A 24,203-nucleotide genomic window follows, 5' to 3' on the forward strand; every position below is an offset into this window, starting at 1 on the left:
TGTGTGATGGCTTGTTTTCTGCGTAACAAATTGCACTTCATAGTGATGGCATTTAATTGTCTATGCCATATACTGGGAAGCGGGTAAAAAAATCCTGAATGCAGTGAAAATGGTGAAAAACCGCATTTGCGCCGTTTTCTTGTGGGTGTGGATTTTACGTATTTCACTGTGCGCTCCAAATGACATGTCTAATTTCTTCATTGGGTCAATACGATCACATGGATACCAAATTTGTATAGGTTTTATAATGTTTTCATACATTTACAAAAATTAAAACCTCCTGTACAAAAAAAAAATTCTTCATTTTGCCGTCTTCTTGCGCTAATAACTTTTTCATACTTTGGTGTATGGAGCTGTGGGTGGTGTCATTTTTTGCGACTCTTGATGACGTTTTCAATGCTTTTATTTTTAGAATAGTATGACCTTTTGATCACTTTTTATTGAATTTTTTATATTTTTCAAAATGGCAAGAAAATGCCATTTGCGACTTTGGGCACTATTTTCCGTTACAGGGTTAAACGCAGTAAAAAAAATTCTTATATTTTGATAGATCGGGCATTTTCGGACGCGGCGATACCTAATGTGTTTATGATTTTTACTGTTTATTCATATTTATATCAGTTCTAGGGGAAGGGGGGTGATTTGAATTTTTTTTGTTTATTTAATATAATTTTTTATTTTTTTTTTAAAATGTTTTACTATTTTTCAGACTCCCTAGGGTACTTTAACCCTAGGTTGTCTGATTGATCCTACCATATACTGCCATACTACAGTATGGAAGTATATGGGGATTTTGCACACCATCTATTACAATGTGCAGATCGCACATTGTAATAGATGGCCTAAAACATGATAGCCTCGGATCATTGTGTGATCCGAGGCTGTCATGGCAATGGATCACCACTCCCCGATGACGTCACGGGGAGCGGCGATAGGAGCCAAGATGCATCTTTGCCGGCGGCGATGAAAGGGTTAACACCCGCAATCGGTACAAGCACCGTTTGCGGGTGTTAGCGACGGGTGCTTGCTTCATTGTGAAGCAAGCACCCGGCGTGTATGAAGAGGGCTCAGCCCGTGAACCCTCTTCATACTACCCCATGCGCAATAAAATGCACAGGTACGTCTTATTGCGCTATGGGGTTAAAGTACAGATGCAAGTACAGGGCATAAAAGATGTTCAGGCAAGCTATTATAGTTAATATAAAAAAGTGTCAAGTATCACTTATTGCCGTTGTATATAGCTTATTTTGTCTTTCAAATGCGAAACAATAAGAAATGGTGGGGGGGGCATGATGTTGAATGTATTCAATTTGGAAAGAGGTAGGAAGGTTGGGGGAGGGACAGATATATCAAAAAGTTGTCGCCTTTTATCACTAACTTCCTATTCAGGACTCTCACAACTCTCTAATTCTTCTACTCACCAGGAGGGAAACATCCTAGACCTGGTCTTTGCTCAACCCTCTTGAATCTCTGACTTCACTAATTCTCCCTTTCCACTCTCAGACCACTCTATTTTACTGTTAATAGTTGCTTTCCTCTACATAACCTGCCCACTTATCGCACTTACCTAAACCCACATGCCATTGATACTCAACGTCTCACAGAAACTTTGCATTCATCTCTGTCCCCCATCTCCTCTCTATCCTGTCCTAACCTGGAGGTGGCACCTCCTTGAGTCAACACATCTTCTGTCTGTGCAGGGGCTCTGCTTAACTAGAAGGGGCCTAGGGGCCGAACGCTCGTATGGCTTCTTTTCCAAAACTTTTTCTCCTGCGTAGAAGAACTACTCTTTTGGAGATAAAGAACTTTTGGCTATCAAACTTGCCCTGGAAGAATGGCGATATCTTTTGGAGGGGACTCGCCATCCAGTCTGTGTTTACATAGATCATAAGAACCTCTCGTACCTCCAGACAGCTCAACGTCTTAATACCAGGCAAGCCCGTTGGTCACTATTCTTCTCCCGCTTCAACCTGATGATCCACTTCCGACCTGCAGAGAAGAATATCAAGGCTGATGCCCTTTCCCGTGCCTCAGATGTTGTTGGAGAAGAGCCGGTTCCTCAGCATATCATCTATCCGGAACAGTTGGTTTCAGCCACTCCTGTGGATCGGCAGCTTCCCCCTGGCAAGACGTATTTCCGACCTGCCCTGCGGAAGAGGATTTTGTTTTGGGGACATTCTTCACGCCTGGCTGGGCACCCTGGGGTGCAATGCTCCATGGCCCTCATTTCCTGCTACTACTGGTGGCCTGACTTGGTCAAAGACGGGTGGTCCAGCAACCCAAATTGCGGGTCACGGGCTCACCCATGCTCCTTGCTCCCCGCAGGCGCAGCGCCGCATACCCGTCCCCACTCCTGAGTCCTGGCCCCTCTCCGTGTGCGTGCGTCCCCGCGTGTTAGGGCGCGTGCGCGGCAGCCTCAGAGAATCTCCCTTATTTCTTATAAGGCTATTTAAACCTGCCTCTCCCATCACACCCTGCCGGGTCTTTGTGACTCACAACTTGAGAGAAAGCTCTATTGCGATTTTCCTGCATTCCAGTGTCTTCTGAGTCCCTCAGTGTTCTTGTGTGCCATTTTCCCATACCCATCTGCTTGGACCTCCCATTGCTGACCCCGGATTGGACTCTGACATTGCATCTCTGCTGCCTGCCCTTACCTTGTGCCTGGACCTGACCACGAGATTGTCTGCCGTTCCTGTACCTCAACCTTGGCCGCCACCGCAGATAAATCACGCCTGTGGAACGACCTGGTGGTAACACGCCGCAGCTAGTCCAACCCGCTTTGCTACGGGCTCTGGTGAAAACTAGGTACCACTTAAGACTCTGGTCCCAGGTAGTGGCTTGTGTCATCAACTGCAGTGGTCCAGGGATCCACAACCCTTGAGCCCAGATATTACACCATGTTAGTTAAAGGGGTATCCATTTTAGCAAATAAATTTTATTGTTTGTATGATGAAAACTTTTTCAAATATTCTTTTTGTATCAATTTCTCACGTTTTTAGATCACTGCCAATGTAAATGAATCTTGAGTACTTTCTGCGCGCACTATATATATCTTTTAATTAATTTCACGTTGAAATCTAGTAATAGACATCCCCGAGCTAAAATAATATTGACCTGATAACTGCACATATCCACAGGTACCATATACAGTTGCTATATTTCTCTGGAGATGTTAAAATCCAGTGCTTCAGGTCAAAAAAGAATCAAATGATTGATATCAATTATTATCATTGCCAGTAAATAACTGGTAAAAAGAACACTGTGTTATAAGAACCTAAATAAGAGTACAATTTACTTTAAGAGTCACTTACTCTTGGACTAGGACTGAAGTGACTGATTGCAGGTGCACCAAATGGCATTGGTCTGTACAGTATCTTTTTTATAGCTCACGATAAATGTTGGTGAGATCATATGATTACACTGAGCTATAGACAGATATTACCTATAATTCTTTTTTCCACATCACATTAGCACCCCTATATCTTGATTCAATTCTGATTTACTGAGAGAGTTTTATTACTATTTTTAACTTTATTACCATTACTGTAAACTTGTTTTCAATCTTTGCCTCATGTATTACGTAACTCATCTAGCATGCATATGCAGACACTGAACAAGCAGCAGGTGCTGTCTTAAGGGATAAAAAGCCCTCCCACTCAACATAGCTGGAAGGGCCTAGCTGATTAAAATGATCAGTTTTGCAACCCCTCAACAAGTTCTTTTTCACATTCATATGGCAAAGTAAAAGGAATATCCCTCCAATTAACCTCTTCCCGCTCAGCGTCCGATATATCGGACGCTGAGCTCAGGGACTTAGCGCTCAGCGTCCGATATATCGGACGCTGAGCTGATGCCGGTTTGGCTCAAGATCTGAGCCGAACCGGCATCGGGAAAGACGGGGTGCCGGCTGTGACTGATAGCCGGCACCCCAGTGTAAAACCCGCGATCGGAGTTGTCTCCGATCGCGGGTGCTTAACCTGTTAAATGCCGCGGTCAGCGCGACCGCGGCATCTAACATGTATCTGGGGGGTCTTTCCCCCACGATCGCCCCCCCCGAACCGTTTTCGGGGTGCGCCGATCGTTGCTATAGTAACTCTGGGGTCCGATCTGGACCCCAGAGTTACCTGCAAGAGTTGCCAGTAAGATGGCGTCTGTGACGTCATCTTACTGGCACAGTGCCAGCCTATGCAAGTGTATAGGCTGACACTGATAATACTCTGCAATACATGAGTATTGCAGAATATTATCATGAAGAAGCAATCAGAAGATTGCTTCTTCATGTCCCATGGTATAAAAGTGAAAAAGTAAAAAAAAAAATGTTATTCAATAAAAAAATAAAGTAATAAATCACTAAAAATGCCCAAAACATATAAAGAGACATATAACTAAAAAAAAAGTCTAAATCATAACACAAACCCCACATATATAGTATCACCGCGTCCGTAACAACCCGTAGAATAAAAGTAAATCATTATTGAACCCCCACGATAAACACCGTAAAAAAAAACTGCTATAAACCTTCCAAAAATTATGATTTTTAGCTATTCAATCCCACAAAAAATGCTATAAAATGCGATCAAAAAACCATGTGTACTCCGACATGATACTGGTGCACAGTACAACATGTCCCGCAAAAAACAAGCCATCAACCAGCTCCGTAGCCAAAAAAGTAACAATGTTATGCCACTTGGAAGACGGCAATACATAAATGATAGATTTTTCCCCACATTAGGGTTTTGTTTGACAAATTTAGTAAAACGTAAGAAAATATATTCAAGTCTGGTATCCCCGTAATCGTATCAACCCATAGAATAAAGATAACAGGATTATTAGTCTATACGGTGAACACCAAAAAAAAAAGAGTAAAAAATCCAGTACAGAATTGATGCTTTTCTACTCCTGCCCACAATAGGTGATACCAACCCCAAAATGGTAACAATGGAAAAAGCATCTCATCCCGCAAAAAAAATGGCATCACATGGCCCCAATAACGCAAAAGCGAAAATTTTATAGCCTTCAAAAGGGGCCAATGAGGAAACTAAAATCCTGGCAGCTGCAGGGCGCTCCTTCCCTTCTGCGTCTCGCTGTGCGCCCATAAAACAAGTAACGGCCACATGTGGGGGGTCTTTGTACTCAGGAGAAATTGCAGAACAAATTGTATGGTGGGTTTTCTCTTTTTATATTTTGGAAATGTGTAAATTTTAGTGCTAAATGAACGTATAAGGGAACAATTTGACCATTCTAAATTTCACCTCCATTTTGATTCAATTACTATGAAGATCTCAAGGGGTTAACAATCTTCGTAAAAGCGGTTTCTGATAGCTTGAGGGGTGCAGATTTGAAAATGGGTTGGTTATATAGGGGGTTTTGATGCTAAATATGTAAAATTTCATTCCAAACTGTATTTATCCCCAAAATAGTCAATTCTGAAAATCCGGAAAAGCGATATTCTTTTTGTAAGCCGCGTGACATCAAAATAAATTATCCAGACATATCAAAAATTATGAAAATGTAAAGTAGACAAATGGGAAATGTTATTCAGCAACTTATTTAGGTGGTAAATCTATCTGCCTGGAAACGCAATGATTTTGAATTTCGAAAATGGCAAATTTTTCAAAAAATTTATCATATTTTCTTTTTTTTTGTAAATAAACGCAAAACTTATCAGCCAAAATTTACCACTAAAATGAAGTACAACATGTGGGGAAAAAACAATCTCAGAATCGTTTTGATAAGTAACAGTGTTCAAAAGTTATAACCATATAAAGCGACGCAGGTCAGAATCCAAAAAATCGGGCTGAGCCTTAACCTGCAAAATGGCTGCGTCCTTAAGGGGCTAATATCACCAAAACTGCCAGTAGGACTTAATCTCCTAGTAATGAAAATGTATAATTTGGCATGTCCATTTAGACATTTAATTTATTGTCTCCACACCATGTCCTATTTCTCCAATATGAGATTGGAACAATCCACATTCTCCCCTTATAGCCTAACACACACCAATCAAAGCGATCTTACACACACCATATGCCAAACTTCCTCGATTTTGCAAGAAATCCACTACATGGAAAATACTGCATAAACAATTCGTGCTCCCATTGTGGGAACTCCCAGATTTTCAGGAACATCGATTAAAATCTCTCCCTGGAACTAGTCTAGTAATTTAATCTCCCTTCGGCTCAAGAATTGTCCTGCAACCAAGTTAAAGCCTTTTGCGATGCTAGACAGCCCAACTTGACTGGGGATCTCACAACAAACACTTTAAACAAGCTCCTGGGGAGTCCTTCTTCAAGGAGATCAATATCTTACTTGTATGAAGATATTGAATGAAAAGGGGAGTCATCAATCCTTACTGTGAAAGATGTTTAGCAACATATGCGGTCTCTAGGAGGCTCTTACCAGGTCTTCTTAAGGCCCACAAACATGTCATTAGTGAAAAATGGTGTGAAACACTCTTTAAACATATGCACGCAGCCATTTAAGCCTTTAACATCCTGGCATCAATTTCTTAACCAGACAGGATAACAACATGCCCTAAATGTTCTGTACCCTAAGCAGACATTTATCATGTAATCTGGCCTTGTCCATCAGAGACTACTGACGGAATATTGAAACAATGTTAATGTAATCTTTTTCGTCCCCATTACAACCTCTGACTAGACTATTTCACTGCTTCTATCGGAAGGAGACGCAGTTCCTACAATACCACCCATATCCCACTATTCAAGAAATTCTGGCCAAAGCCAAGCGATCGACAGGCTTGAACCAGAATGCAGGGTAAACATTGCTCCAAAAAAATTTCAGCAATAATCAGTTTTTGGAGACCGAAATTTGGACTTTTCTCTCACGGTTCCAGAACAAGGTCTGGTGTCATACAGAGAATCTTAGAGGCACATTTGGGAGACTATGGGACTCATTTACTAAGGGTCACAGATTGCATTTTCGTCAGACTATTCACCGTTTTTGGGGATTGCGCCACTCGGACACATATTTATCAAATGTCTGTGCTCGGATTGTGTTGCATGCAATTGTTTTTTGGCGCAGCTGCGCTGGCTTTCATGCGACATAAATCGTGCTGTCGGACGATCCGACTGATTCGGACTCAGTGCACCATTGAATTTTCAAATTGTATTGCAAGACACTGCACTTACATGCACCACAAAGAAAAAGGTGAATTCTGTCAGACCTGAGCGGGAAAGCCACACATGCACGATATCGGGTGGACGATCTTAGTGAATCGCGGCATAGTGCATTATCGTTGGACAATGCACTTTCAGTGAACTCCGGCGGCCGCGTAAGTAAATATGCCCCTATTTGTAGAATCCTTGTACATACAACTTTTAGATATTGTTTTACTAAACGTTATTAACCCCATCAACCTCAATGACATTTCTCAACATCATTGTGCAGCAAGGGATGTGTGAAAAGGGCTCACGGTCATAATGCAGCAAACACCCAGCGCTAACACCCACGATTACTGCCAGCACTGATCGCAGGTGTTAGCGCTGGGTGTTTGCTGCATTATGACCGTGAGCCCTTTTCACACATCCCTTGCTGCACAATGATGTTGAGAAATGTCATTGAGGTTGACGGCTTACACAGCTTTGTACACCGAAGTATAAATACTTATTGGTCTTAGAATATCGTAAAATGAAGATTTTCACAAAAGATTCAAATTTTTTAACTTAAAATAGGTTTTGCATTTCCATTTTCACTCCCTATCTTCAAAAAATCTATAACTTTTTTTTCCATGTAAAGAGCTGTGTTAGGGTATGTTTCCTGCGTAACATATCAAAAAAAACAGAGCCCAAAAGAAAATAGTGCAAATGTGTTTTTTTGTAATTATTACCTAATTTGTTGTAATTAGATACTTATACGTTAAAACACGTACAAGTTTCTTTTGAAGGGGCATTCCGGGAATATGAACGTTTGAAAAACCCATGATGTTTTAAATAAATGAATTTAACAAGACTCAATGTCATTAGTCACAAACATGAGCGAGTATTACAAAGCAATAAAAATGTATAAATAAAAAAATATATCATTAGTCACAAAATGGAGCTTAAATAGTTTGATTTTATGATGCACAAAATTTTTTGACCTCTATAAAGTATGTGGAGTTACCACCAAGATGGCCCTCTTATGCTCTGCTCTTAGTGATGATTTAACAGACTGTCCTGCTCTGTTACCATGTGTAACTGCCATCACCAAAACACTGGCCATGCTGGATGCACTGCAACCAACCAACTACAGCCAAAAGTAGTGGTGATCAAATGACCTGCCCAGGCAGGTGCAGGACATGTGATGTGGACATGTGACCAGCGGCCATCTTCTCTCCTGTGTGTTCTCTGTGCGGATTAAATTAACGGACTGATTAAAGGGCCAGTTACATTTTAATTGTTCATTACAGTGAATTTTTCTGCTAAGGGGAACAAAATTTTAAACTGATTCCTGGAATACCCCTTTAAGGTAAAAGTTGTAGTTATGGCGGGCGTATTAAATGCCTATAATTAGTTATTGGAGGAAAATAATAGAATATGTGGTGGGCCATACTAACTTGTTATTTATTTTCATTTATCATGCCTCAAACTGTAAAAAAGTGTAATGTATTTGTATGTACCTCTTTTGGAAACAAAAAATTATATTAAAACAAAAGGCCAGCAGGACACATACTTTTCCATGGAAATCGGCCCTTTTTTGTACTAAGTAGGAAAAGGAGAAATATTGTCTAAACCCTTTATAAATGTGTCATAAGACATTAATTGGTGCAAATTTCACTAGAAGTCATGCCAAAGTTCCCACTAGTGTATTTACAATCATTTTTGTGGAAGGGAGGATTGATATCAACTGTGAACTCAGATGTAGAACTGGTAAACATGATTGGCTGCAGGACTTACACAGTCGTGATTCTGCAGATGTTCCACTAGCTAAAGTAGCTAAAACTGGTTTATTTTGTGGTTTTTATGCGACATTACTTGCACCAAAATCTGTTGCAAAAATGGAATTCTGCAGGTCTTAAATTTTATTAGCAGCATGTAGATGATATTTGGATTAATCACATTACTACACGGCTGCTGTATTACGCATGTAAATCACATAACGTGCAGATAAACTTAATAAACAATCCATAGACACAACTCATGGACAGATGTGCTGCTGCTTTTGGGAGAAACCAGACATGATTCTTTTATCCAGGTCACACATGTGCATGACTTGTTAGTAATCGAAGCTGTGTGATATAACAGCTCGTGCACCTGTGTGACATCACATGACCATGAACAGATTTCTATCCACTGGAAGTAAATGTCGAAGCTTCCTTTGGAATCACAGCCAGCTGAGATCTAGAAAACTGAGTAATTGATACAGAAATTATATTGGAAAATTGTAGAACTTTTAATTAAACAGCCAATAATATTTACTTATTGAAATGAGACCATGCAATGCATTTTAATAAAAAGAATAAGCTTCTTAAATCGTAAATTTATTTTTGCCTTTTTTTACTTTGTACATATTCACTATGTCAAATCCAGAAAGTACAACAATAGACCATTTATGAATAAAATATGGTACTAAACTTTTGTTACCAATGAAATAATAATAATTCTCCTTTCAAGTGACACAATTATCTAGAAAGTTATTTTTCCTATTTTCAATGCTTGTTCGTGCACTTCAGACTCTTCTGTCCTGGAGGAGCCCTTAATATTGCACACTGTCTTTGACAGATTGGATTACCAACGATATAACTTGAGCACTGCCTGTAATAACAGCTTTCTCACCTCTTCAGTGTCTAGAGAAGAGCTGTTACTGATTGCTGACAACACTACATTTCTGATGGATAGGGAAAATGGAATCTGACATTAAAAATAGTTCAGAACCATGTCCTGTATGCAATAAATAGCAAAAGGTAACATTTCAAGACTTGGTTATTTTGTACAATGGGAAATTACAAATAAAGCCATGACACTTGGACACATTTAGATGACATATTTGAAAGAAGGAAGGTTACACCAAACATGAAAATAAAGTGTTTGTTATTATTTTTTTTAATTTTGTCATTAACACATTTTCTTTTTTAAGCATTAAGGTTTATTTTAAGTTTAATAAAAAATGAACAAATATCCAAACATTCTGAAGGCAAAGTTCAAATATACATCATAGCATTAGTTGGAGGCTGTCTCTCTTTATAAAATCCAGTGAAGAATGTGTTTTCTTTAAAGTGGACCTTTCCCCACCTCACACATGTTAAGATTAGCATACCTTTCTGTAGGGGCTGCTTCACAGATGTAGGGGCACTTTGAATTTTGCTGAGATTTCAGTCCCAATATCTGAACATTATAATTCTGTGTAATGTCAGATAGGAGATAAAGGCTAAAGAATGGGCGTGTGTTATGAAAATGGGTTTTTAGTGACTGGAGTCCTAGATAAGGCAGAGATACTAAATGGATTTTTTAGCTCTGTTTATACAATAGAAGAATGAACACGTGGAATGGGTGGTGCCAGTGCGGGTCATGTATCCTGTAATATACTAGACTGGCTGAATGTAGACATGATCCAATCTAAGCTCAATAAAATAAATGTGAACAAGGCTCCTGGACCACATGGGGTTACACCCCAGGGTTATTAAAGATCTCAGTTTCCTAATGCATGGTGCGTTGCCAAGTGCCAATATTTTAAAAAGCCTCTAGAACTTTGCACTTTACAGGCCTGTAAGCTTAACTTCAATTGTGGGGAAATAGTATAATAAGTATAATAAGTGAAAGCACGCTGGGTTAGGCTTGAGAAAGCCCCTATTTGGCGCGAAACGGCCCGGCGCTTGCCACGGCTGCACACCCATCCATATGCCACTCTGCTGATTAAAGTTTGAACATGTCTCCGGTAAGTGCCGCTTCAAGGCACCACTGCCGTTTGCCTGAAATCCCTGTGACAAACATACGGTAAACGGAGTGGAAGAAAAGGAACCTATGAAGGTAGCCCCGGTGTCACTCTTTTTGTGTTGACTTATTGAAACAACTAGATTTATTTAGTCTGGAAAGAGCCGACTAAGAGGGAACACGATTGATTAATTTATATAAATATATGAATGGTCCATACCAAAAATATGTTTAAAAGTTGGTCCAAATTAAATCAAATCAAAAGACTAGGGGGCACTGTCTCCGTCTGGAGAAAACAAGGTTTAATCATCAGAAGTTGAGAGGGTTTTTTTATTATGAGAACTATCAATCTGTGGAATAGCCTGCCACAGGGGCTGGTCACAGCAGGGACAACAGAGAGCTTCAAGAAGGGTCTAGATGCCTTTTTGCATCTAAATAATGGTTACGGTTATATAGAATTGTTTCCCCTAAATACCTTCTTCATTCAATCCCTTCCCTTTTTTGGTTGAACTTGATGGACATGTGCCTTTTTCCAACCGTATAAACTATGTAACTATGATTTTCTCTGACACTGTCCAATCAGCAGCAGGCAATGTCAGAAGCAACGGGGAGTACACATTGTGATCTCTCTATGTCCATATAGATGCTATGTTCACACATTGCATTTTTTTTTTATATGCCATTAACATTATTTGCAAACACAATATTAGGCAATTGCATTGCAAACAGGAGGTACACTTGATGTTATGGAAAAAACACAATACAAATGTATTGTTATTACAAAAACAATGTTATTGCAAATGTGATGTAAACGCAAATGTGTTGTTAACCCCAGGGGTGGCATTCTAAATTTTAACAGCAGGCTCTTTTGTTTGTAAGCTAAAAGTTCTTCTTGTTGCATGGCACAGAAAAAAATATATACCTACTCAAATCAACACTTAAAATATTTAAAATACACTTCATATTGATGTAATTAACATATTTACTCAAATATACACATACAAATCCCCTTTATCCCCCATTAATACAAAAATGTTGAGTTAACTGCATAGATTCAGAAGGCAGAACACATACAACACCAGAACCATTTTAAATAATGCACCAGAACCAACATCATAACATAAATACAGTACATACCGTAAATACAACCCCATAACTAATTTCTGTAAATATATAGTACCAGAACCAAGCTCAATACTTACAGTAAATACAGCACCAAAACCAAGTTTGTACACATTTAGAACGCCAGAACTAAGTTGCGTACATAAAAACAGCAGTAGAACAAACCATGCAGCATCAGAACTGAGTAAATAAATAATGCACCAGAACCCAGATGAGTTCATGAAAACACTACTGGATCCCAGCTGAATAAATAAAAATAGAAGCTCAGTGTAAAAATATTGAGTATCAATATTGAGTGCAGAATTTTGAGCTAATGCGGAATGCCAGCACTTACTGTAATTCCAATGACATCTGATCGGAGGAGACATCTTCTTGCATTCACAACTCATTTCTGCAGATTTATAAACACAAAACTGTTAGGTTCCTCACTTCATCATCGTCTCCTCAATTTTATTATCACAAACTTAATACTGTTCTGTTATTTCTACCGTTATTAGGCCCCCACTGTAACCTATATAGCAACATAGTAGCAACACAGTAGCCAATATAGTAACAGTACCCCCACTCAGTAGCCAATATAGTCAAAATGCCCACCCACAGTAGCTAATCTAGTCACAGTGTCTCCAAATGGTTCACAAGGCGCCCACAAAGAAACCAAAAGTCATATTGCCCCCACTCAGTAGCCAATACTAGTATTACCTCCACAAAAAGCTAATAGTCACATTGCCTCCAAACAGTAGCCAATGCTGTGTAGTCAGAGCACTGGTTATTAGTCACAGTGACTAATGTAAACAAAGAGCAGTAAAAGCATAAATCTAGTAATTCTGTCTAATCAAAATAGAAGCAGCATTTGAGTAAACAGTTAAAAATTAATAACCTTTATTATAGTCTATTATAATGGAATCAATGTTAATGCAGATGCTCACATATAGAATGACAGGCCAAAGGCCTAGACGCCCCAAAAACCACACCCTAGTGAATATATATACAAAATTTAGTCAGGCGCATTAAAGAGTTTAAATATACACAATTGAGTGGTGATATGGGTACATGCAGGAGTGTACCTACCCTGGGGTCGCCTCAGTATCAGACCCACCAGTGATCTTGCTTACCCATACACTTGTAAATGTCAGTCTCAGTAGTAGGGCTGGGAAGGAGCCACCTCTTCCTCTTCTGGAGGTAAATGGGGGAGGGATATGATGCCTTAAACTAGACTTCCAGTTTGCGCCTAATGTCCACACCGGGTACAATGGCCAACTACCGGGTGTGGACATTAGGCGCAAACTGATGGGTGAAGGCACTTCTCCCCCACCAGACCATTGTATATGGAACTACTCCGCTAACTTAAGGGCAATTTATGTAAGGATTCTCTCCCTCTGATGAAACTTCTTGTGGAAACGCGTCAGGGAGGTGTGACGTGATATTTAGTACAAGGGACAGTATTTGGGACTGCTCTTGTAAGGACGGGAGCTTTTGGGGATTAGGGGAAGTCTAGTTTAAGGCATCATATCCCTCCCCCATTTACCTCCAGAAGAGGAAGAGGTGGCTCCTTCCCAGCCCTACTACTGAGACTGACATTTACAAGTGTATGGGTAAGCAAGAGCACTGGTGGGTCTGATACTGAGGCGACCCCAGGGTAGGTACACTCCTGCATGTACCCATATCACCACGTTGTCAGTCCCAATTGTGTATATTTAAACTCTTTAATGCGCCTGACTAAATTTTGTATATATATTCACTAGGGTGTGGTTATTGGGGCGTCTAGGCCTTTGGCCTTTCATTCTATATGTGAGCATCTGCATAAACATTGATTCCATTTTAATAGACTATAATGAAAGTTATTAATTTTTAACTGTTTACTCAAATGCTGCTTCTACAGTGACTAATGTGGCCCACATTTCTCAAAAACCGTGAAAAACTGCACTGTGTGCAGTTTGCCTGTGAAGTTTGCAGGGTGTGCCAGATTCAGGAATTGTGGTGCATTTTCATGAATTTGGCATTTTTGTAAGATTCCATGTATTTTACTCGAATGTTATGAGGCTCAGAACTTGGGTGCCATGTTTCAATTTTTTGTAAAATCGCCAAAACCTATATTTACAGGGACCTGCTCAGCTTTCAATTGACTGTAAGAGGCCTTAATAATAGCAAGAAACAACAGCTCTCAACAAATGAAAACGCACTTTTAAGAAGTTTTTTACAAAATGGAAATGCGGTCTACCAATACCCCATGTGGTGGTAAGCTGCTGTATGGGAACACATTGCAGAGAATGGAAGGACCGCCATCCAGAGCAGAATTGCATTGTCAAATTGCACAGGCTATATTTTTGTCTCTTTTTTTATCCCACGGTAAGCGGTACGGAAGGTCCGATCCTTAGGGGGAACACCCTTGCACGCCATGGTCATGCTTGACCGCGCTGTGTAAGGGGTTAACACTCAAGGCTGACAGCCGCTGCTACTGTTGCCGTCTTCATTCATGAGCTGGTGCCAGAAGCTCCTGTTGTGGGAAGTATCTTCCCGAAAGGACGTACTATTACTTCCTTGTGCGCGTAGGGGTTAAAGGCATGTGAATACCATAAACATTTATATTGTGTTTATTTTTACAGCCTTTTTGTAATAGCATTGCATTTGTGTTTACATGATTTTAGCATTCACATTGCATTTAGAGTGCAATAACTTCGCATTTTCTTTCACATTGCTTTTATTTTGCATTTTCTCTAACATTTACATTTGCATTTACATTCATATTTTGTATACATCACATTTACATCACAATTTATATAATCGTGGCATAAACGCAATGTATAAAAACATCTTCTTAACCCTTTACCGCATTTGGACGATCCTGAACATCCTTTAGTGAAAGGGGGGATAATGAAAAGGGCTCATGGGCTGAGCTCTCTTCATGCTCGCCGGGTGTTTCCTGCACAATGCTTCAAACACCCAAGCAGTGTTAGCTGCCGGCAGCATGAAACAGCTGGCGGCGCCTGGATTGTTGCTCCCCCTGACGTCAGCGGCAATTGGTTGCCACTACAGCCTCGTGTCAAACAAAACCCGAAGCTGCCATGTTTTAGGCTAGATATCTAATGTGTAATTTATTTTTTGGGTTTTAAAAAGGCCCTTTTGAGCCGAAAAGTCGCTGTTATTACTCACTATGGAATAAAAGGATTACAATTTTTTCACAACTTGGAGTGCAGCACATTTCTTGAAAATTTTCATTGGAGGACCTGAAGCTCAGTCCTAGGAAGCCTGCACCCACCTGCATCTCATGAATTATTAAATACCATCACTATAAATTGCTATTTGTTATGCAGAAAACAAGCCCTCACTCCTTACATGGAAAAATAAAAAAAATATAGATTTTTAAAGGTGGGGAGGGAAAATTGAAAACGCAAAACCAAAAATGGAATAATAAATATAGAGAGATTACCATGTGTACTCTGCTGACTGCTGCTGATTGGACAGTACCAGAGAAGATTATCACACACACCCTATTCTGACCCAGCACCTCCTCTCTGAAAGGGGAGAGGATTATAATGGTCAACTTCAAGGATTGATATCTGCTTTTCTAGAAAGAAAATTCAAAGTGCCCAGGATCTGTTCAATACATTCTGGTATGTATCTCCACATGTATGAGATGTCACAAACTCTGCTTTCTGCTCCTTCCTCCCCCTTCCTACATGCAGATGTGAGCGAGCTGGCAGAGATTTGCTTTCAGCACAGGGTCAGCTAACAGATGCATGAGGGAGGGGGGGTAGCAAACAAACTGATGTAGGTAATCAAGACATTAGGCAAAGTTGTTCTACATCTGAAGAGTTATTGATTTGTGAAAAAAATGGTGTGCTTTGCAACGCTGTAAAGTTTTGGAGCAAAATGCAGGTGACTATGGGTACAAGGTTCACATAATTAATTAGAGGAAAGTGTATTTATCCAGTTTGCCAAGGGCACCCAAAGCCCATTTACCCCTGGAATATGCCCTGTGAGAAGCAAAATTATAAAACTATATGGGGAGCCTTTACCATTTCTTGTTTACCCAGTTTTCGCACAGGGGTGGACCTGGGCAAAGTTCCTGGTGCAGATTTTAGTGTAATTATATTCCAGGCAGAACCTGGAATAGAATTTATCTGGGTACACAAAGCCTCTTAGTATATCCATTGCGACAGTGGGTAAGGGGACAATGGGGCTCATTTACTTACCCGGTCCAGTCACAATCCCGCTGATTCGGATCTGCCAGGATTCACTAAGGTCGTGCACCTGATATCCAGCAGGTGTCGCTGCTCAGCCAAGGTCCGCCAGAGTTCACCTTCTTCGTCCCGTTGCATGTAATTGCTGATCTTGTGACACACATTCTTTATTAAATTGCACGTTTTTACCGAATCCATTTGGGTGCGTGTTTTGGACCCTTAGTACAGTATTTTTCGGACTATAAGGTGCACCGGAGTATAAGGCGCACCATCAATAAATGCCTGCTAAAACATCTAGGTTCATATATAAGGCGCACCGGAGTATAAGGCGCACCTGATTATAAGGATGAATGACCAGCAGGTGGCAGACCTGTGCACAGTTCAAGGCAGCTGTTGTCTGTATGTATGGTTCATATATAAGGTGCACCTTTGATTTTTGAGAAAATCAAAGGATTTTTAGTGCGCCTTATAGTCCGAAAAATACAGTAAATGAGCCTCAATGTGTCTGCTATTGATAAATCCCCCCCCCCATATGTATCTATTAAATCATTGTTGACACTCTTTTGCCTATGAACCTGATTTTCAGTGCCGTTGTGAAGATTTGTTTCTTATGTAACATTGCAAATGTTGAGAGAATAAAATTCAGTTATCAAATGAAAAATATGTATGTAAGAAATCTATTTAAATAATAGAAACTTTTTATATATACATATAAACATTTTCAACATTTTAAATAAAATGTTTGTCTCAGTTTTTTTTTTTTACTGTGCTGAAAATGTAAATAAGTAAAATAAATGCATGTATTTCTTCTGTTATCTTACAACAAACATAATATCATAACATTAAAGTGGGATGCCTCCCTTGTGGATTAGATTTATTCCCCTTTAATGTCTGTAGGAGGGAAACAGCATATACAATTAATTATACACAGAAGAAAATTACACACATTTAATTTGGGCACACATAAACCGAACATGCAGTATTGATGTTGATATTAAATGGTCCGCAAACCTTCTTCCTTTCAAAATATTAGTTTACTACTTATGTAATGTCTGGACGGATTTAGTCACATTTATTGATTTCTTTTTCAGAACCTGTTTGAAAGTACTTATTAAAATAATAATAATCATAAATAATAATAATAATAATCAAATAATAGAAAAACCTTATAGAATAATGTATTATCACATTGTCGATTTTTATCCTTAAATACTCTATAGGGCACATTTAATTACCCAGTCACCGGAGTTCACAGAGAGTGCATTGTCTGACAATAATGCACTGTGTCGCAATTCACTAAGATCGTGCGCCCGATATCCTGCATGTGTCACTTCACCACTCAGGGCCGACAGAGTTCACTTTTTTTGTGGTGCATCTTAGGGCTAAGGATTTCAACACAATTTAAAAGTTAAATCCCGCGCTCAGTCCGAATCAGTCGGACTGACCGACGACACACCCCCTAATTTGTGTCACATGGAAGCCCGCGCAGCTGAGCAAAGAAAAGTGTCGCCTGGGCCACAATCTCAACACAGATACCTGTGTAAGCTGTTTAAGCCCTGAAAACGGGGCACTGTCTGACAAAAGTGCGCACACGACCCTTTGTAAATGAGCCCCAATATGTGTCCTGTACAATAGAAAATATCATATATTAGGACAATATGCATACAGTAGGGAAATAATATATAATTATGCACTCTAGTCGTGTGTTACTTATAGAAAAATCCATAATTTTTTGATATGTGCAGCTCCAATAACAAAAGTAAATTTTTATTACGAATATATTAATATTGCTTAGCAGTAACTGTGATGGAGCACATTAACTTTGTTGGGGTACAGGGACAGTACAGTGAGGTCATGGAAGGGTTAACTGTCTCTGATGGGGAAGAGAACACCCCAGTATTGCTGAGTGGTAACTTTGGTGAGTACACTGGCAGCAGGGTAAGATTTTGGTAGCTGCTCTAAGATAGGAAGCTTGGTGGAATGGAACTTGGTGGAGCTGTCTTCCACTGACAGGGCAACTGTGGGACACAATTTTCATTCTCCCAGTTGTCTTGGTTCAAGTCCACCATAAATTTAGCGTGGGTGGCTTCACTGCATAACTTACGGAGGTAAGATGGCCGCCATTTACACTGTGCTCTTCGCAGGAAAGGTGCCGCCCACCCGACGGATGTTGTCAGCTTGCTGTGAGTCAGAAAATTGTTTCAGTGTATCACTATGCTTGTCATAGGTTAGCCGTCACTGTTCTAGTTTGCTGCAGGAATTACTCCTTCAGATCCCAGTCTGGGCAAAACCGAAATTGGAATATCTTGTAAAAGCAGCACTTCCAGTGTAAGACTGATATAAGTATTCTTGGATGTAGATTAGTTAATTTTATTTCTGTGGAGAACTTACCCCCTACATCAGGTTAACACAATAGCAGAAAAGGCATTAAAATCTCCTTGCCAGTTCTGGGGATTTTCTAGGTGAGGAGCAGGGCAGGCTGGCAGGGGAGTCAACACTACGGTCTATGAACGAAAACTTGGTCTAGACAGGAGTGACCTGGGGAGATTGTGCCAGTTACCTTACAGGTATATCCAGTACCCACTTTTGCAATCCTTTAACACAAACTTGTATTTTCCTATACTTTATGGGTGGTTTAATTCCAATGATGGATAATTATACATCTCTCCAGTCAGCGCAGGTGTTTACAAAAATCATTTGATTTCTGTATAGAAATTTCTGTACTGGTACTGGGGAAGGGATACCTAGTTTCTTCACCTGCGGCAGACATATCATTAAATACAAATCTACTGTATTCACTCACATTGGGGAGCGCCTGTGATCAGTATTTTTCTGAATTTATAGACTGGCCCCCAATGTATGTTGACCTGATGAAGTTGTAAGACCTACACCATTTTCTTATCTATTGAAATACTAAAACAAGCATAAATTAAGTAAAGTTATTCTAATTTGCCATCTAAAATTATGAAATAGGGCAATATCATGTTAGTGTTGACATTTCCTTTAATATAATCCTAAATGTTACATGAAGAAAGCCATATGATAGAGCTGAAATTTTACTTGACTTGATGCTGTAGGTAGGCAACATAACTTACCAGAATGACTAGTGCATTGAAGCTTTGAACCTGATGTATTCCATGTGTGAGAACATCTATGTAATATCTTTTTACAAACTGTAAATGTTTTCTTTAAATTCATTATATTCTGAAATCATATATTTGATGCAGATTATTTTCTTGCATTGCAGTTTGTCGAGAAGATTCCTTCCAGTCCATAGTGTCATGCTCAGCAGTGGTGCTTTCTCATATGGAACAAGCCAGTGAATCAAATAAACCTAAAGAAGAAGAACCAAAAATGGTTGAAACTACAAAAAGGTAGATTTTTCATAAAATATGTGTGTAATAATTACAAAAAGGAGAGGAAATGATGAGTTGGAATTTTTATATGAAATCTTCTACCCCCTAAATGTCCTCAAATATGTTACTTTCCAGGGGGTTTACTATAGATAAATATAGTAGCCTTCTACAAGCCCTCCCCCCCAAAAGATATTCATATTCTGCATTACAAGCCCCTAATATATAAATATACCTAAATCATCCACTAGAGATTTTACTTTGACAGACTAAGTAGCAGTCTCTGTCAGGTTGCCTTATTTACAAAGTGCTGTCAATAAAAATAGACCTTACTGCACTTGACAATAACTTGAAAAAAAGGATGATGAAGCGGGCATTCAATATGAAACCATTATGTCGTCTGGAATCATATTTCAGATGAATTGATTTTTATTACAATGAAAACACATTGTTTTACCAAAGAAATTACTAGGTACAAGTCAGCAAATATCATTATTCTGAAGGAAATAACTTTACGGATGTTGCTTTTTATTGTCTAGTGAACATAACAGGACATAGTTGTAAATGCGATATGTTTAAGTGTAAATTATTAGATACCGTAGGCACTTGCCATTATGTTTTTCTACTGTTTTAAAATAGAGGGTTATTCATCAGGGCTTCTACGCCAAGCCAGTAGCTAGCACTTACAATTATTTCCCCCTTTCCGCCACTTTCACGGCAGGGGAATCGTGGCCGGCCGGTGGTAGGCATGGACGTTGGGAGGGGTGTAGAAATAAACGGCCAGAGAATCTTGATGTATGTGGCTGTGCATGAGCAGTGGCGTATGATAAATGACCCCCGGAATTTTAAAACTTATACTAATTTATGTCTCTGAAAAAAAGCAAATTACTTTCATTTAGTCTAATTCTTCTAAGATTCTCTAACTATTGCAAATGGCAGTGTGCCATTGTTTGCGTCTGGCTCCACTCAAAGTGACCGGCTATGCCATAATGAGGGCAGGAATAGAACCTGCTCTATTTTTTGCTTACGTGGTGGTCTCACTGCACTGTGACTGTGCACAATACTAGTCAATGGGAGCCATGAGCTAGCTACACAAATTGCAAACAAACAAACTCTATTAAGATTCAAAGTCGGGATATCTTTTAGGACAGTGGTGGAAAACCTATGGCACGGGTGCCAGAGGTGGCATTCAGAGCCCTTTCTGTGGGCACTCAGGCCATCACCAGAAAGGACTCCAGGTATCTTCCTGCAGTCCCAGACAGCCCAGGACAGCTGTGCACAGAGCTATTTTAAAGTGACAGGACTACCTGGGAGTACTGGAGGGGTGGGAAGGTGTGGACAGATCTGAATTATCATTATGTAGCTCCTGCTCCGGCCCTGACAATTCTTCCTGTGTATGGGACCCTGGACAGAAGCTACAATGAGAAGGGAGTATAAGGCACAAATTAGATTTCTGTGTCGGCACTTTGCAATAAATATGTGGGTCTTGGTTGTAGTTTGGGCACTTCGTCTCTAAAAGGTTCACCATAACTGTTTTAGGAAATTATTTTTGGCATAATCAATAGACCCCCCAATATCACAGAGGAAATAGAGGGTCACCTATATAAACAGATGGAGCGGGCTGCACAGGAGAGGGCAGTAGTGATAATGGGAGACTTTAAATTTCCAAGTATAATTTGGGGTCAGGGCTCTTCTTCATCTGTGAAAGGGAGTAATTTTATGGTACAGCTTGTAGAAGATCCCATAAAAGGTGATGCTTTGTTGGACCTTGTAATTTCTAACAATACGGATTGTCCAAAATGTCAGTGTCCAGGAAACCCTTGGGAACGGCAATCATAACATTATTATTTTTCTCCTAAAAGCCTTTCTCCTAAAAGCAAAAACATGCGGGGAAATCAAAAACATTGAATTTTAAGAACTACACAATATTTCCAAGTATAATTTGGGGTCAGGGCTCTTCTTCATCTGTGAAAGGGAGTAATTTTATGGTACAGCTTGTAGAAGATCCCATAAAAGGTGATGCTTTGTTGGACCTTGTAATTTATAACAATACGGATTGTCCAAAATGTCAGTGTCCAGGAAACCCTTGGGAACGGCAATCATAACATTATTATTTTTCTCCTAAAAGCCTTTCTCCTAAAAGCAAAAACATGCAGGGAAATCAAAAACATTGAATTTTAAGAACTACACAATATAGACTGGGATAAGATACTGTCACATGATGATACTAATTTTAAATGGGATACATTCAAATCTATACTTTATACTTCTATATAAGTATAGACGGGCTAGATTACACCCCGCATTGCTTACAGCATACATAAACAATGCATTTTAAGCAGTTCACTCTTTGTCAAGCATGTTATAAAAGTTTCTCTAAAAAATGGACATCTAAAAGTCTTAAAGGGGTATGACAAAAACCCTGTATTCTCTAGGCACAGAATAGAGAATTAGGGGGATATTTATCATGTGCCGGGGCTCCCTCACCAACGTATAATAGGCCCTCCGCTGCTTCAGCCTCTTGATGTATCAAGCAGGTTGCTTCGCAGGGCCTGGCGTATAAATAAACGCAGCAGCAGCGATTGCATCGGTGCGGGGACAGTAACACCCCACACCGGCCCACCGTGCCCTCCGCTCGCCCCCCCCCTTGATAAATATACCCCTAAGTGTTTATTTACTGAGACCATCTGACCACTGAAACCCTGCAGAAAATTTAGGGCAGGAGCGGAAGCTCAATCTGTGCTCCATTACCTTCTTTGAGTCTTCCAAGATATAGTCATCCAAAAACTTCAGTGAGTGGAATGCATATCACACATATGCAACTGTGGTTGTTGGACACTCCAGGAAAATCTCTCCCTGGGATCTGGATGGTGTATTAGTGTCCACCTTCAATGTATTGCAACTGTTAGACCAGACAGAACTGTCTCTTTACTGAAAATGGTGGTATCAATTTTTCAAAAATATTGCTTTGAAAAAAAAAATTCTCTGCACATTTACCAAAGTACCAAATACCATGTATACATATTATTAACTCTTTTATTAGGGTTTGTTGTCATGAGTTTAAGTTAAGTGAACAACAAGAGTACATTATTTTGGAAATATATACAAATCATATTTTAGATTAAACCCAGTGCTATTAAAATGTAAATAATTCAGAATATTGAAGAAAGCATAAATGTTAACAAAATTCTTTTCCTATAATGATGAAAATGAAAAATGAATTTTTAAAGGATTCTGTCCTCCGTTCAGAGCATTGAATATTTTGATCAATCCAAACTGTGCGCAGGCACACAACCTGAGAATGTCAACAGAGAAAAAGCTGAAATGACTGTCCATGGCTAAAGATCACATCATATATTCTAGTTATATGCAAGAATAATGTGAAAGTGATTAGGACAAAAAAGCAAAGTAAAATTGATGACGTTCTCCTTTTATCTGGCCTGTATGATCATAAATGCATGTGGAAGTTTACGGTGTGTCAGTTGGAAAGTTACTTTTGCAGAAGTGTTCATTCATGTTTTATTAGTTGTCTTAGTTACTTATGTGACTATTATTTAGGAAGGTGGAATCCCTAGGACAGTGATGGCGAACCTATGGCACAGTTGCCAGAGGTGGCACTCATAGTCCTTTCTGTGGGCACCCAGGCTGCCACCCCAGGACAGAGTTCATTAGACAGGACTCAAATCTTCCTGCAGTCCCAGACAACTTGAGATGCTGCTATCAACACTTTTTTAAGGTGACACATCCTTGACTGATTGGAACTGCAGTAAGAGTGAGAAGGTATAAACAGGGCCAGATTATCTTTTGAGGTCCCCTTGCTGGCCAAATGATTCTTCCTGTACAGAGAGACACAGAAGAGAAGCTACAATGATAGTCTGAATTCGCTCTCCTGCTTTCAACTGTATTGGTGTGATACGATTGAATGTTGTGGAAGAACAGGTAGCAATAAGTTACTGTTTAAATTGTCATGTTGGCGCTTGATGGTAAATAAGTGGGTTTTGGTTGTAGCTTGGGCACCCGGCCTCTAAAAGGTTCACCATCACTGCCCTGGGATATACTGTACTTATAATATTGAATAGATGTCTTGTACTGTACAGAGTATGTCTTGTATTTAAATCTATTACTGTAACTACAAGGCCACTTCATACCTCAGTTATTTCATCACTTACTGCAAGTTAAGGAAGAAGTTTAGTTGGATATTACCTACTTGAGAAAAATACTTGTTGCTTTTTGACAAAATAAAATAACCTTCTCGAGATTGTGATAGCTTTTAATTAAAAAAAGAGGTTACTAGCGTCCCTTCATTAGGCATGGTGTAAACATGTAACATGAAGTATATACACAAAACAACAGAGAATATGAAAGTTTTATGTCTGATGACTCCACTATCTGCAACCAAAACCAGTTGTGACAAGTTTGCAGATAGAGGCTATAATGGAAAGAATTGCGCCTGTTCTGTGTGTTCAACCATTCCTGTTTTTGTTTAAAAAATATATAAAAATAAAGAAAATCATGAAATAAATGGGATGGGAACTGCAATGTGACTGAATAAAAAAGCTTAGACTGCATGTTTGCCTTGTTTTTGCCTTCAGGTTACGGCAACTTAATGGACCACTTTATGCCAACATATCCAACTGAAAGTGTTAGGCGAAGGATTGACTGAAGGCAGTGATTTG

The 24,203-nt window shown here is 39.6% G+C and overlaps 1 protein-coding gene across 1 annotated transcript in view; it reads left to right on the top strand.

Moving 5' to 3' along the window:
- Window positions 1-24,203, top strand: part of CCSER1 (coiled-coil serine rich protein 1) — a 573,345-nt gene that overhangs the window by 200,475 nt on the left and 348,667 nt on the right. Inside the window, exon 5 of the mRNA XM_072117766.1 lies at window positions 19,422-19,548. Within this exon, the coding sequence (XP_071973867.1) occupies window positions 19,422-19,548 (127 nt within the window). The remainder of the gene's footprint in view (window positions 1-19,421; window positions 19,549-24,203) is intronic.

The sequence above is a fragment of the Engystomops pustulosus genome, chromosome 1 (genome assembly GCF_040894005.1).
Source record: "Engystomops pustulosus chromosome 1, aEngPut4.maternal, whole genome shotgun sequence".
Lineage (NCBI taxonomy): Eukaryota > Metazoa > Chordata > Amphibia > Anura > Leptodactylidae > Engystomops > Engystomops pustulosus.